Consider the following 15,818-nt stretch of genomic DNA (forward strand, 5'->3'; position numbering starts at 1 on the left):
AGCATTAGCAGGTCATCTCTACCTATAGGAGTTGCCAAATGGTGTGCTACCCTTTTAATAAATTACTCTGGATTTAGAGAAAGATGTTGAAAGTTTATTTTTCACTTGGTTAGAGTATAATAAAATTAGTTTAATCCTTTATCCAAGTAGTGGCCCTTCCCTTAATGCATAACATTAGACATATCCGCAAGGAGATGTGTTTTGCATTATAGGAGATACTGAGATAGGAGTGTTGGTAGCTTGCTCCACCTTTGCAACGAGTTATCCTGGTGTTGTACCACCTTACCCCAGTCCTGAAGATACTTTCAGGTGCAAACTTTGTTTGCCCACACTTGGATAAAGGATTAAACTAATTTTATTATACTCTAACCAAGTGAAAAAGAAACTTTCAATAAACTTTCAACTATAATTTCAAAATTATTTTTATTTTTCAACATAATCTCCCTTAAGACTAATACATTTATTCCAGCAATGCTCCAGCACCATTATCCCATCCCTGTAATGGTTTTCAGTAAGATTTGCAAAATTCCCGTCTATAGCTGCAATCACCTCTTGATTTGAAGAAAAACGCTGACCAGCAAGGAAGGTTTTAGTTTTCGGAAGAGATACAAGTCAGAGCCAAATCTGGGGAATAGGGTGGATGTTCCAACAATTCATAGTGCAGATCCCTTAATTTTCCCATTGCCAAAACACTTTTGTGGGCAGGTGCATTGTCCTGATGAAAGATGATTTTTTTCTTCTGCAAACCGGATCTTTTCTCACGAATTTTTTCGTCTAGTCTGGTTAAAAGATCGGAATAATATTCCCCAGTTATTGTTTTACCCTTTTCAAGATAGTTTTCAACAAAATGCCTTTAGCATCCCAAAACACTGATGCCATGACCTTTTCTGCTGATGGAACCTACTTTGTCTTCTTTGGTGCTGAACAACTAGTTTCTGTCCACTGTTTTGACTGCTGTTTGGATTCTGGTGTGTAATTTTGAATCCAAGTCTCATCCATAGTAATAAATCAATGCACAAAATCAGTTTTATTCTTGTTAAAACACTGTGCACTGTTCAGAGATTTTCATGGGAGTTTGTTTTTGATTTGCCCTGAGCAAGCGTGGCACCCATCTTACGCAAAGCTTTTTCATTTGCAATTCTTCATGCAAAATATATCCTACACATTCTTTTGAAATGCCTGTAGTCTCAGCAATTCACGTACTTTGACTCACTGGTCATCCAGTACCATATTGTGCACTTGATCAATGATTTCTGGTGTTGTTACACTTTTTGGATGTCCTTCATGTGGATCATCTTCAATTCTGGTACGGCCATGTTTAAACTTGGCAGCCCATTTCTTAATTGTTGAAAACAAAGTGTGCCTATGAACTTCTAATGAATTTCTTTTGGCAGTAAACCTTCTTTTACAAAGAATTTTATAACTGCACAGTACTCAATTTTATCCATTTCAACACTTTTTCTTCAGACTGCTGTATAAAACAAACTATTTCATAGAATGACTTGCAATTTCACATGGATGCTTATGACAGATGTATCAACTTAGAAAAAAAAAATCTCGCTGATAGTGTTGCCATCTATGGTCGAGGCCGAGAACTTTTCAGACCACTCTCATATAACCAGTATCTCTATATTGTGCAGAAAGTACATTACCAAGATATACATTATTATACAAGATTATGGTAGTACTACATGATTACCAGCTTCCTATCTATAATTGTTCTCCAAATTAATCTGTTATCTTGTAGGACTTTGATATTGCCATATCTTATATTTTGCTCTTCTAAGGCATTTCTTATTGTATCAGTCCACCCAGATCTTGGTCTTCCTCTGGATCTTTTTCTTGCCATTCTGGCCTGAAAAGACACTTGTTTTACTAACATTTCTTCTCCTATTCTCTTTAAGTGAACCATGTCACCTTAGATTGACTTTGCTCACATGTTCCTGAATGATCATGAATGCTAATTTGCTCACGTGTTCCTTTATTATTAATAATTAATATTAACATTATTAATAGTAGAAATAGGTAATCAGAAATAACCTGATATGATTTGAGTTGTTTTATTTTATTTTTTTGCTCTGACTACAAAAAGTTGATTAATAATAATAATTATTATTATTATTTGTCACCTCCAGGGAGTCCAAAGACTCATCGAGGGAGGGCATCTACTCTACACTCTGTCTCCACTACTTCACAATCCACCAACTGACCGTAACTACACCATCGCCATCTATCGCCAACCACCACCACTGGTATTTCCACAGATAATCACAAACATCCATGTCTACGATGGGATTCGAACCTGCAGCCTTTTGGCTAGGAGCAGAAATGCTAAGAACTCGGCCAGCCAGGCTGGCGAGTATAGTTATAGTATTCTAGTGTACTATGAGTTGCATAAGCTGGGAACTCTTGTTTTGAAGAAGACCAGGCATGCTTTTATTCCACTTCAGCTTTTCATTAAGTGTGATAGTAGTATTACCCTAGTTGTATGAAAACTAACTGCCATCAAGTTTTTCATTCATCCCAGTAAATTTTTATAGCTGTTTATAGATAGTTTTATAAATATCTATGCTGCACTGATACTATCTATGATTTATTCCATAGACTATGGTAAAGAGCATTTGTAATAGGACATAATAGCAAGTCACATATTTCATTAAAAATGTGAGAGGAAAAAAGACCACAGGAAGATCAAGAGTCTGATTAATTCATGCACATAGTTGTGCTTTAGAAGGTCGAAGAGGAGAAACTATTCATATTTAAGAATTAAAATTAGAAATCAATTTGGGGAAAGGGAGGCACATTTTTATAAGGCATATGAAATATATTATTCTTCCCTCACTTTTTAAGATTTAGATAAAATTTAGATACAATACAAACTCTAAACAATTAGAAAATATATACACAGCTTGGTATATTGAATTGTTATTACTGCTTAATAACATATTGACATACAGATGAAAATACATGATTCATTGAGTCAGTCATCAATATTTTGTTCATTTATTTTTTGCCTTGTATTGTCACTTTTAATCAACATAATGTAATCAGTGATTGTAGTATTTCTGTTATTAGTCAGATATGTCACTGTCGCCTACTAACATTTTGTTTTTCTAATAAAGTTGTTCTATTAAAAAATTATAAAAAAATTACTCTCACTTAAGAAAATACTGTATACTCTGTTTCTTTTCTAGAGTAAAGTTGTAGTTTGCTCACAATACTAATGTGCTGTAGGTCTATAAGCAACCTTGTATCAGTGGGATTACCATAAAAAAAGAAATCCCTTTCTCCTGTTGCAAACCAAGTGTACTTGATTACATGCATACATACTTCAGCTTTAAGAAGTAGTTTAGTTTGTTTTGAGGAAAAAAAAAAACTTTTTTGCAATAGAATAATAATAAAATGTCCAACAGCCAGTAGTTCAGCTCACTTTTTTTTTTTTTTTACCTTAGTTGTTATACAAATTGCTCATGAACTGAAGATTGCATATTAGAAAAGAATATTTTTTGTTCAACAGTTTTGTGGACTTATTTGCTTTAAAAAATCATTCGTTTAGATGCAACTGAGATTGACTAGAAGAAATTCCCAATTTTTTTTTTTTTTTTTTTTTTTTTTAGTACTATTATTATTATTAACATATTGTCAACAGCTTTTAAAGTTTTACAAATACAGATTAATCTGTGTTTGTAAAAAATGTTTAAAAATGAATATTTAAACTTTTTGTTTATACGTGCTTGGTAACAATTTAATGTTAATACACAACACAGATAAAATAACTAATATATCTCTAATAATAATAATAAAATCAATATTAAATTAATAATAAAATCTAATTAACTTTGCCTTGGTCACTCAAGCATCATCAGAATATAAATAACAGTCTGGTGACCTTATAAAGCACAAATAGGCAAGGACCCCAAACTCATGCTGATGTCTTATTGCCATATTTATCATTCTCTAGGACAGGGTTTCCCAAATTGTGTTCTGTGGAAAGTGAATAAGCGTTTCATGAAAAATTATCAAAATTAATATTATATGAGCCTGGAATGGTTTTAAATGCTGCGACTCTGACCAAGGTGTTCTGTTAAAAATTTCATGATTTGTGAAGTATTCCGTCATAGGAAAAATTTGGGAAACGCTGCTCTAGGAGTTGTCACAGGCACTCAGTTATCTTCCTTATTCTGCCAAAGAATGATCTGACCACTAACTAAAATTAAATTTATAATATCATGGGTTTGGCACCCTTGCTCACCAAGCAATTTTAAAAATGTTAAAAGTAATTATATTTTCATTTTAACTTGAAAATTTTTTATTTTTTAACTTGATCAATTACATTTCTTGATCAATTCCATTCATTCCTCTTCTGTCTGAACAGGTAAATACCATATGTTGGAATGACAGTGGAGACTATATTCTCTCTGGATCTGATGATCAGCATTTGTGTATAACTCATGGTTATAAACATACTGTATGTATATTGCCTTTTTAAATAAGTTTATTTATTTATTTTTTTATATATTCATTTTTACAGGCTCCTTTGAAATTTGACAGATCAGTGTACAATATATACTTGCAGTTAATGGCATTATTACATAAAATGGAAATTTTAATTTTAATAACTGTCTTCTTAGTTAGTCTAGCTAAAATTAGTTCAGAATGTTTTCTCTTTTCAAATCAAGCATAGTTTCCTGACATATTCCTGTGTTTGCACCTCATCAAATGTTATATCTAATTTTTTTGTACTGTTATTTTTGGTTTAAGAGAACATGTGGCAAGAAACATTTCTACTCTTTAGATTACAGATGTATTCACTGTACTATCAAACACTGACTTCCATGAATTCAAAAACAGATGGAATAAATTATAATCAGTTTATATATGATTAAGACAGAAGTTAATTTTTTTGCTTTTGTGAGAAGTAAAAAAAAAAAAATAGAATTTAAAAAAAAAAAAGTCAGTTGTCCTGATAATAACTTTAACATCTGAAAAGAATTTCTGGTTTGTTTGTTTGTTTGTTTTTGTCTCATATATCAAACCATAATGAGAAATAATCTGAATTCTGTAAAACTAGATTTATAATGCTGTCCTTTCTAATATATAGCAGTGTTTTTAAATTTGATTTCCTTTCTTTCCTTTGTGCTTACACGATGATCAGAATACATTATGCAAATTATGGAAACAACTATTGTGTTTTTAGGAGAAAATGTGGAAATGTAATATGTTAACAGTAAGAGTGCATGGTAGTTGTTTCTATAATTTGCATAATGTAAATTTAATTTCCTTTTCAATATTTCATTACAGTACTTTGAATAAAATTACTGTGATTGTGAATATGTATGTTACAACCCTTTAGAGGGGACACACTGCTAAGAGTTGAGAAAAATTGGAAGGACCACAGAGTTTGCATCCTGATTTACAATAAGAGATTTTATTCCTTTTGTGAGATTCTGATTATTGGCATTAGTGTATGAGGGAGTTTCAGGAAAGAAACTTTTTAATATAAAGGGCATATTTAATCAAAGCCAATAGGTGGTATAATTATAGGACTTTAGGTTTTCCTGTATCTCTCCTGTTCCATTTTTGGTACTGAAGTGTGCCTGCATGCATGTGTTTAATACCAGTGTATTAATCCTGAAGATGCTGATTTAACTTTGGTGAAATGTAGGAAGTAATAATTAATAGTTTAAGTTATCAAGTCTACGTTTTTAATTTCCTTAAACAATATATGATGCTGTGGAAACAATGTATAATCCTAAACATGTGCACACACACGCACAGTCGTGTGGTAGTTTGACTAGGTTATTTAACTTTACATATGTACAAGTTTTCATAATAGCATTGAATGTATAACTTGACTAGGTTAACAAAACTTTGTATGTATGTAACATATAATTCAACAATAAGCACTTTCCTTCTATCTGTTATGCTATCTTACCTCAATAGTCGTGTGTTTAGAACTACACAAATAAACTGAAGCAATAAATACACAACAAATAGGTAATTTAGGTTTTTTCATAAGCTGACTTCTGAAAAGTCTGAGTTGTCCTTTATGTATTGTCTTAAATAACACCATTACTTAGACACAATATTGATGCATATCACTATCGATTTTGCATAACTTTATACTGTACAGAATTATATCAGTACATTGCAAGAGTCAATTTGTATATGTATGCTTCATTATCTATCAGTCAATGGCGGTGGCTTTCAAGACTGACTTTGCCTTCAGCCATATTTTTCTATACTGCTGACTTCTCCTCATTGTGCTTTCTCCTTTCTTCAGCACACTCCTTACACTACTTTCTAGCCTTCTTTGCCCCTTTTTTCATTTTTTAGCCTTTTCTTCAGTGTCCCATCTAGTCCTTTTCTTTTCTTAGTAGGCTCTGCTGTTGCTTGCATCATGGCTAATCTTAATGTTCCCAAGTCATAGTTAATAGAGCTCTATGGCTGGGTAGCACTGCACTTGATTATAATAATAAAGATGAATTAGCTATTCAGTTTTTTAAATTAAAATTTTGAAGTAATAGTAAATCCATAATCTGTGAATCCATAGTAAAAAATATTTTGTATTTATTTTTGAAGTTATTGATGACATCAAATATTTCAGTGTTTTTTAATGTGCTCTACACATGAGAGGTTTACAACACATAACACAACAGTAGTATGTGCAAGCAAATGATTAGAGAGAAAGCAGGAATCTGTTGATGTGTTTCTTTAAGAAACAGTATAGAGAGAGGTTACCCTCCCCTCCCCCAAAGAACAAGTAGAGGAAATGAAAACAGAGGTAAGAAGTTGGTTCACTAAGTTTGAAGCTGAACTGCTTGAAGCAGCAACTGTTCATGTTTTTACAGTTTTTCTACACTAAATATAATTAACCCCCGGGGACTTAATGATAATTATACTAAGTATAATTATCATTAAGTCCCCCCCAGTCGACAAAATGACTGGGGGGGGGACTTAATTATACTTAATGAGAAATTATATTCTTGTTTAAATCCTTTATCCATGCATAAGCAAACAAAGTTTGTTGATACTTATCTTCATGGCTAGTCTATTTATAAAGAGGATGTTGATTTCACATCATTTTGCCTCAATATCCCATTTGAGAAGAGTGGTCACTACACAGAATGGTTTTGACCTCATGTTAAAGGATGGAGGCTGACCTCCCCCCCCCCACTTCTCACTTTAATATGAAGTCAAAACCATTGGCTCTGCTAGACAACATTGTGACAAAACTTGGCTCCACCCAGTAACAGGCAAAATCCTATTACCAAGCAGAACACCGTCCATAGCCAGTAGCCAGCAAGAACTGCTCTACTCCCAGAGCAGCCCAAAGATGAGCATTATTAAAACATCAACAATGGAACTAGACCCAGAAAGATACTAAGATAAAATAAGTTATATATTTTCCACACACAAGTAAAATGGTGTATTATCATTTGTTAAAATACTCTGTATCAGAGTAGTTATGGAAAGTTTTATGGTTACCAAGCATATTATACTTGACAGAAAATATATCCTTGTTTTAATCCTTTATTCAAGTGTAAGCAAACATAGTTTGCATGGGAAGTATCTTCATCACTGGTCTATTTGTATATAGAGGCTGTTTACTTCACATCAGCTGCTCATAATGCAAAAGTATTATGGGAAGTGTCACTACAGGGGAAACAATAGATTCTGTCATAGTTAAGTTCCTAAAATTTTCATCTTTTACAGTTTTTCTAGTTATGTTTAAAACTGTTTTCATAGACACAAACTTCTTTCTTATTAGGAAAGAAAGTAAACAAATATTTTACGTTATCAAATAAATATTGATTCCACATGGTGGTACTTTGAACTTGTGCTCTCTCATTTTATCATTTTTGAAATTAATTTCTTCTGAACTTCTGCATTAAATAGTACAGCAGTTGGTCTCAAGCTTGTGGCTGAAGAATTAATTCATGCAAATATTGTAATATGTTAAGTGTTTCAAAAATTTTTCCTTCATTTTTATGTTAGCCATAAGTAAGCAACCACACAAAATGTATCATGATCCAATTATGTCTATGGCTTGAAATAAAGATGGCAATTAAAAAGACCAGTGACAACAGAGCACTTCAACTCCTGCTAGAATTAAAGCTAAAAATCAAAGCTATAAGTGCCCTAGCTGGAGGCAGCACAGTACGGAAACAAAAAAATAATTTTATGATTTTTTTTTTTTTGTTTCCATAATGTCCAACCTACATGATTTCTGTTGTCACTGGACATGCTAGCTGTGCAAAGATTGATGAATTTGCATACAAACGTCTGGCCAGCCACAACCAGTTGTTTTACTCTCTTCTGTGCTTCTCTTTAGTGAAATAGTTCCTAAACCATTTTTAAAGACCATTCAATTCTGGAACAGTGCCTTTCACTGCCAAAGAGACCCTCACCTGTATAATTGGATTAACAGAAAGTCGACTGATTTCATGATTGGCATCTCAATAATGCATCTACTGCTGAAAAACACCAATCTTTATAACCTTATTATTTTGACAGATCATGATTTGAGCCAGTAAATAAAAAAAATAACAAAAATGACATTAGCAAGCTCACTGAAAAAACATAACCTTGACCCCAGAAAAATTGTGGGTGCCACTATCAACACCTGATACTTTCTACACCTGATAAAAGTAATCTATGCTGGCATGGTAACAAATCATGGACTTAAAAAAAAAAAAAGCTAATGTGGAAATGAAGTGCTCTTAATGGCTATTGTGGAAACCAGAAGGCAAACACTGCATAGTAAATGTACATGTACCATGAAGTTAATGGCAGATATTACAGAACCTTCCATATCCACTTCACAAATATGTAGTCTCAGTTCAAACCTCAGCAGTATTCATTTCCATCTTAATTTTTTAGCTATAAACTCAAATTTTAATTTCTTGAATCACTACTTATGTCACCTTCCCCGATTATCTTTTTTGAATATGTTCACTTTGAGACACAATGTTAGAGTAACCTTAAAATCTTCACTTTCTGATCTCTTTTTACTAAAAAATCACTCTGTCATGTTCTATCAAATTCATTTACTGTGTCTGTTGCCCTCCTAATGCCACCAGCCATTCTGAACTTTTTGATTTCCTATCTTTAAATGTTAATTTTCTTTAGCTCAACTTTCCTAACAGCGAGGTAATTTTCTTGGAGATTTTAATGTTCACAACACCGACTACATAGATCAAACAGGTAGAGATGCTGAGACATTTCTATACCAGCAATCTTGCATGAATTATTCATCTGCCTGTCTACCAGAATACCAGATAACCCTAACAACTCTCCAAAACCTTAGATCTATTTCTGAGGTGATACTGTAGTAAATACACTAAGTACACTGTAAATGTTTGTCTTCTAGTAGTGATATTTCTCCACAGGGAATTACTGTATATGGCATAATAATATCAAGTGAGATGACCTTCTGCATCACTCCTTTGATCGAATTATTGTTTCTGGCCTTTTGACTCAAACACATTTACTGAATGTATCACTAAAGTAATTCTTATTGGTAAAAATATTTTTTTCTTTACCCATTCCACTCTAAATTTTCATCCCAAGTGTAAGTCCTAGTTCTCTAAAAGATGTGCCAAGTCTATACAAGGGAATAGTCAAGATATATTGTAACTGGCTTTCATCCAAATCTCCATCTTCCTTCACTGCTTATTCCAAAACCCTTAATAGATGCAAGAAAACTATCAACACATCCAAAACTGATTTTGTAAGAGTAGCTAAAAGCAGGAAATTTGCATCCTTTCCAAATGGCAGTCATGCCTTTTGATTTCTTGCCAAAACTATTAGTTGTAACTATTAGTTCAGCATTGCCCCCCCCCTTCCCAGTACACCAGTACAGTTGCCTGGCTTCTTACTTTTCCTCAAATTCTTGCATTCTTGAACTTCAAACCCTCTAAATTTCAGTCTGCCATCGATCATTGTAAGCATTGCATACTACATTCATTGACACTGTGATAAAAGTACATCCAGTGGGGATAAGGAGATGGTTTTGCTACTGTATAAAATATTGGTTAGACCACTCATAGATCATTGTGCTCAGATTTGGTTACTTAGTTTTGATTGCAATGTTGAAATTATTGGAGAGGGTCCAGAGACAAGGTCAATAACAGGACTCTGGAATATTGGTTATGAGAAGAGGTTGAAGAAATGTAAATTGTTTGATGGATAGGCAGAAAAGAGGTGATATGATAGTCATTTAAGTTAGCAAGTGGAATTTATTAGATTAATAGAGAAGGGATTATGGTAGATAAGAGGAAGATGTGCAAACATATGGTGATGAGTGAAGGAACATCACCACATGTTTGCACATCTTCCTTGCCATAGAGATTGCTGTAATAACAATAATCGTTCCACAAGAACTCTTCGACATTGACTGACATAAGACCTAATCCATTTGCAACAATGCCTATTCAAAAATTATTTCTTAAGACTGCATGTTATTTTTGATATTGTTTCATGTTAATTGAATTAATATTTGTATTAAATTGCTATACATAACTTACCTGAACTTATGGGCTGATGAATATCATATACCTGTAATATTGCATGTAGTTAGTATCACGATTGTTGTCATCTTTTGCTATTTGTCTCCAAGATGCACCCTGATATTTTGATAGTTAAATACAATTAAGATGTTATGACTAATTTGCTTATGAGAAGTTCTCTTTCAAATTGATCTGTGAGTTATAATTGGCTGATTTGAACAGTTTTTATACTTCACCCTTCTAAAGCACTTTTAATTGTATCAATATACTTCGGTGCCCTTCTGTGGGTCTTTTATATGCCAATTTTACTTTATATACTTGTTTTGCTAATCTGTCATGTCTCATTCTGTTTACACATTTATGAATATTCATCCACAAAGGCACTCCTTCCTAGGGGGTGCCTTTGTGGATGCTGATAGATAGCCTTGGCTGTTGGATGGGAGATATAAGAATTAGTTTCCCCTATCTTGGGAAGTTTCACACAATCATTCTGATTTTGGGATAAATCAGAACTACTACACCATTGCTAAGACATAACTGAGAGAAAAATTTGGAAATCCTTGGAAATGGCATAAGTTCTTAAACATCTAAATACAAACCCAAGTATCAACTTGCATGAATACATCACAGCCATCATTAGCCAAATGTGTGCACATGAATGTGTAAACACGCACAACATGCTGAACAGTGCAACGCGCAGTTAGAAATATTTTTAAAAACATCAGTCTCTTCTATAACTACATAGTTGTCTTTGTTAATCTTTGCTGTTTGTCTGTTAGTTTGTATGTTTACACCTGAATAAATCCTACATAATTAGGATGAAATGTACTGTTGTTAATTAGAATATTAGTTACCATCTTCTTGTTTTCTGCCTTATAAACTTTTACACACAGACACACACACACACACATATATATATAATATATTAAGGAACAGTAATGCTTAGTCACATCATAATTTATTTCTCATGTAGATCCTTGCATCTGTTCAAACTGGTCATCGTGCTAATATCTTTAGTGCCAAATTTCTTCCAAATACAGGAGACACACAGGTAAATATTAAAATTTTAAGTATGTATGCTAAAAGTCTTCTGTAGCATTATAATTTATTGTGAGAATTTCTCCATAATGAGATTTAATAAGTGCAAATCACTGCTATAATAATATATAAGGAATTATAAGAAAAAATTTGTATCAACTTGGATATTACTTTTTATACATAGGTAGTCCCTGACTTAGGTAATAGTTATATTCTTCAAGTAAGGGGTGCTTAATGATCAAAGCTGTATAACTGAGAGGAGACCTCCCAAGAGGAATGTGGAGAACCGACCAGGGCTTTTGACCTAATGTCCAATCCTCACCTTCTCGTGGTGCACCCTGTTGGGTATCTACCTGGATACTGAACGAATGAGGATGGGCTGGCAATTTGGGATTTAGCCGACCAAATTGTATTCTTATTGGCTTAAACCAATATACAAAATCATGGTACAACATGACAAAAATTCATGCCGACTGGGGTGTCGCCTGGTTAAACAAGGGCCCCCGTTGTTTTTGCCAGGGGAACCAGGGCGAACAGCAAAAAGTCAGCTACTGGAAAAAATCTGAAAGCACACCCCCAACTCAACATCACCAGAGTTGAAGATCGGTACTATCAACATAAGAAGCCTGAATGGCATGGAAATGGAGCTAGCTGAGGAATTAGATAAGTACCAGATCGACATAATAGGGGTGACTGAAACAAAAAAGACAAAAACCGGTGAGATCTTTCTGAGCAATAAATACAAAATGTTACATTCAGGCAATGACACTCAAGGAAAAGAAATAGTAGCCATAGTATTCAACACAAAATACGAGGCTAATCTTCTTGAATGGCAGTCAGTCTCAAGTAGAGTTATGTGGGCTAATATCAGAATGGGGAATTGGACAATGAGACTGATTAGTGCCTATGGGCCCACAGAAGGTTCTACTAAGGTAGAAGTGAAGAAATTTTTTGATGCTTTAGAGAAAGCAATTGACACAATGAAAAAGGAAAAGTTGGTCCTTGTTGGTGATCTAAATAGCAGAGTAGGAAATGATGGTTAGACATAAAAAAATATTTTGGGAAAATTTGGAGAAAAGAGCAAAGCTAATAATAATGGCAAATACCTGTTAGATTTCTGCTCGGGACATGGACTGGTTATTATTAACGCCATGTTCCAGCATAAAAATGTGCACAAATTCACATGGAGAGAAGAGGCAAGGAATAAGAAAAGTTTCATTGACTATGTTATTGTTGATAGTGATGTTTTCTCCCTAGTGCAGGATACCAGAGTGTACAGAGGATTTGAAATTGGAAGCGATCACTATTTAGTCTTGAGCAGGATCAAGTTGAATTTCATATTGAAAAGAATAACATGTAAGAAAGTTTTAAAGCGAATAAAAGTTGAGCAGCTCTCAGATGTGAACTGTAGACTAAAATACACAAAGATTATTGAAAAAAAAATTAAAGAGTTTGAGAACAGGAACCAAACCTTGGAGATTCAGTGGCAAGCCTTGAAGAAAACCCTGATTGATTCAGCCAGAGAAGCATGTGGTGAGGTTGTCTGCAAGGATAGAAAAATCAGAACTCCATGGTGGACACAGGAAGCTAAAGAGGCAGTGAAGGAAAAGAAGACATCGAACCTTCCTGGCAAATAAGTCAGAATACAGAGACTAATGTAAGAAAGCGAAACCTGTGTAAAACTAGCTAAACAAAAGTCATGGAAGGACTTTGGTAAGAACATAGAAAATAAATATCAAGAAAGTTGTAAGATATTCTGGAGGTTGTTGAAGAAGCCTAGAAATGGAGGAAAGAGTGCTGTAAAAGGAGTTAGAGATGATAAAGGTGACATGAAAACGGGAGAAAAAGATATCCCTGAAGTATGGAGTAATTACTTGGAAAAATTGCTAAATTTACCACTGTGCTATCACAACAAGCAGTGATAGCACAGTAGTAAAAAATACTTAACAGGCATATCCATACTTTGAAGTAGAAAAAGCCATCAAAGGCTTGAAATGTGTAGAGGCAGCAGGAGTAGATGATATTCGACTAGAAATGCTGAAGTATGGTGGTATAAAAGTCTTGCAGTGGCTGCACTGCATAGTTCAGAAAGCCTGGACAGAGGGACGAATTCCTGATGATTGGAGTAGAGCTCTAATAGTACCCATATATAAAAAGGGAAATAAAACTGAATGTGAGAATTACTATTTCCCTACTGAGTGTTCCTGGCAAGATCTATGCAAGTATACTTGAGAAATGGTTCAGAAGAATTGTGGAAGAAAAGCTTGGTGAAAAACAAGCTGGATTCAGGCCAAATAGAGGCTGTCAGGAGCAGAGCTTCACTTTACGACAAATAGTTGAGGTAGCATGGGAATATAACAAAGCTCTGTATTTAAGTTTTGTCGATCTGGAAAAGGAATATGACAAGGTGCCAAGAGAGAAGCTATTCAATACACTACAGTTATATGGTGTCAGTGGGGCATTATATCAAGCAATACTTAGTCTTTATTTAAGTTGTAAGTCAGCAGTTAAAATTGAAGGAAGTACAGGAAGATGGTTTAATGTTAAATCTGGTGTGAGACAAGGATGTACATTATCCCCTCTGTTATTCATTATCTATATGGATCACATTAAGAAGGAAAGTGGTATTGAACATGATATCAGAATTGGAGATGTTAATGTCAGCTCTTTGCTTTATGTGGACGATGTTATAATTCTAAATAAATCTGCTACAAGTTTGCAAGATTCCTTGACTAAATTGAATAACTGTTGTAATAGATATGGTATGAAGGTCAGCATTAAAAAGACAAAGACGATGAAAATAGGCAGAATTGTTGAAAATGTCAACTTTGTTGTGAACGGGGAACCTGTGGGACAAGTAAAACATTTCAGCTACTTAGGCACGATTTTTAGTGAAGATGGTAAATTAAATATGGAAACTATACAACAGAATGAACAAAGCTGGTATGGTAGGAAGTGAATTGAATAAATTCATATGGAATAAGAGAGAAATTAATCGTAACACTAAATTAGCTGTATACAAGAGTGTTCAAACCAGTTTTAACTTATAGATCTGAGAGCTGGGTCAGAAGTAAAACACTTGACCAAAGACCAGAGACTGCAGATATGAGAGTCCCAAGAAAGATTAGAAGCATGAACAGATAGCATCAATGGCAATATCATATTAAAAACGAGGATATTAGGAAAAAATTTGACATGGTCAGCATCCAGAAATGCATTAGCAGTGCTAATCTCAGGTGGTATGGTCACTTAAACAGAATGGGCGAGGAAAGATTAGCAAAACAAGTGTTCTCTGCCAGGTTAGCAGGAAAACGACCCAGAGGAAGACCAAGATATAGGTCGATTGATACGGTACAAAGTGCCTTAGACGATAGAAATAGAATATCTGATAATGTTGGAGTCTTGACAAGTAACAGACTGATTTGGAGGAAAATTGTAGGTAGGAAGTTAGTAATGATGTAAATTTTTCATGTAGTACTATCATATCCTGTACACCCCTTGAGAGTACATGTCAGGAATTCGATGATGAATATATGGTAGTGCATTAACATGTTCTAAACTTTATTTCTGTTAGTTTCATTCACAGGATGCAGCCATAAATTAGATTTCAGTATGTAATTATTAATATAATTACATACTGAAGTATGTAATATAATTCACAAAGTAATATAATAAAGTATAAATACTATGAGAAAATAGAAACAAAAAGGGTTAATTTTGCCATTCAGCCTTATGATATTATCAAGAGATGACCAAACAGTGGCTTCTTCTGTTCACAAAAGTCAACACTAAAAGTGTCCACTATTTCCCTTTGGACTTTTAAGACCATGAAGCATTAAGATCCATTCTCCAGTTGCTTTGTCCACCTTTGTATTGATGATAAAAATGTCTTTACCTAGAAATTTTCACCATGAGAAAGTGTTACATTACAAAATCATTGTTATGGAAATGTCATGTTCAATAGTTTTGTGTGTGCACATAGCAAGGGGGAACATAGGGTAAAGACATTTTTAACATCTGCTGTGACAGAAAAATCAACTTCAAAAACTTCTACATATGTGGCAAAACACATTATGTACCTGTTACAGAATTTTTTAAAATATGGTTATTAGATGAGTACAGATAATTATTTTTTTCTTTATAACTTTCATCTGTAGGTTAATTTTGGTGCATTTACACATGGTTATACCTTTTACACTTCTGGTCATTTTTCCAGTCATGAAATAAGGAAGTATTCAAGCACCTCATAGGCTATCTGCTTTGCAGACA

General features: G+C 33.8%; 1 protein-coding gene across 3 annotated transcripts in view; it reads left to right on the plus strand.

Moving 5' to 3' along the window:
- LOC150096255 (DDB1- and CUL4-associated factor 6-like) overlaps window positions 1–15,818 on the plus strand; it is a 443,059-nt gene that overhangs the window by 28,144 nt on the left and 399,097 nt on the right. For all 3 annotated transcript variants that reach the window (XM_090409214.1, XM_090409213.1, XM_090409212.1), the window contains exons 3-4: window positions 4,376–4,468; window positions 11,485–11,562. In XM_090409214.1, the coding sequence (XP_090265340.1) occupies window positions 4,376–4,468; window positions 11,485–11,562 (171 nt within the window). The remainder of the gene's footprint in view (window positions 1–4,375; window positions 4,469–11,484; window positions 11,563–15,818) is intronic.

Source organism: Typopeltis vanoorti, chromosome 19 (genome assembly GCF_054136105.1).
Source record: "Typopeltis vanoorti isolate ZY-2024b chromosome 19, IOZ_Tvanoo_1.0, whole genome shotgun sequence".
NCBI lineage: Eukaryota > Metazoa > Arthropoda > Arachnida > Uropygi > Thelyphonidae > Typopeltis > Typopeltis vanoorti.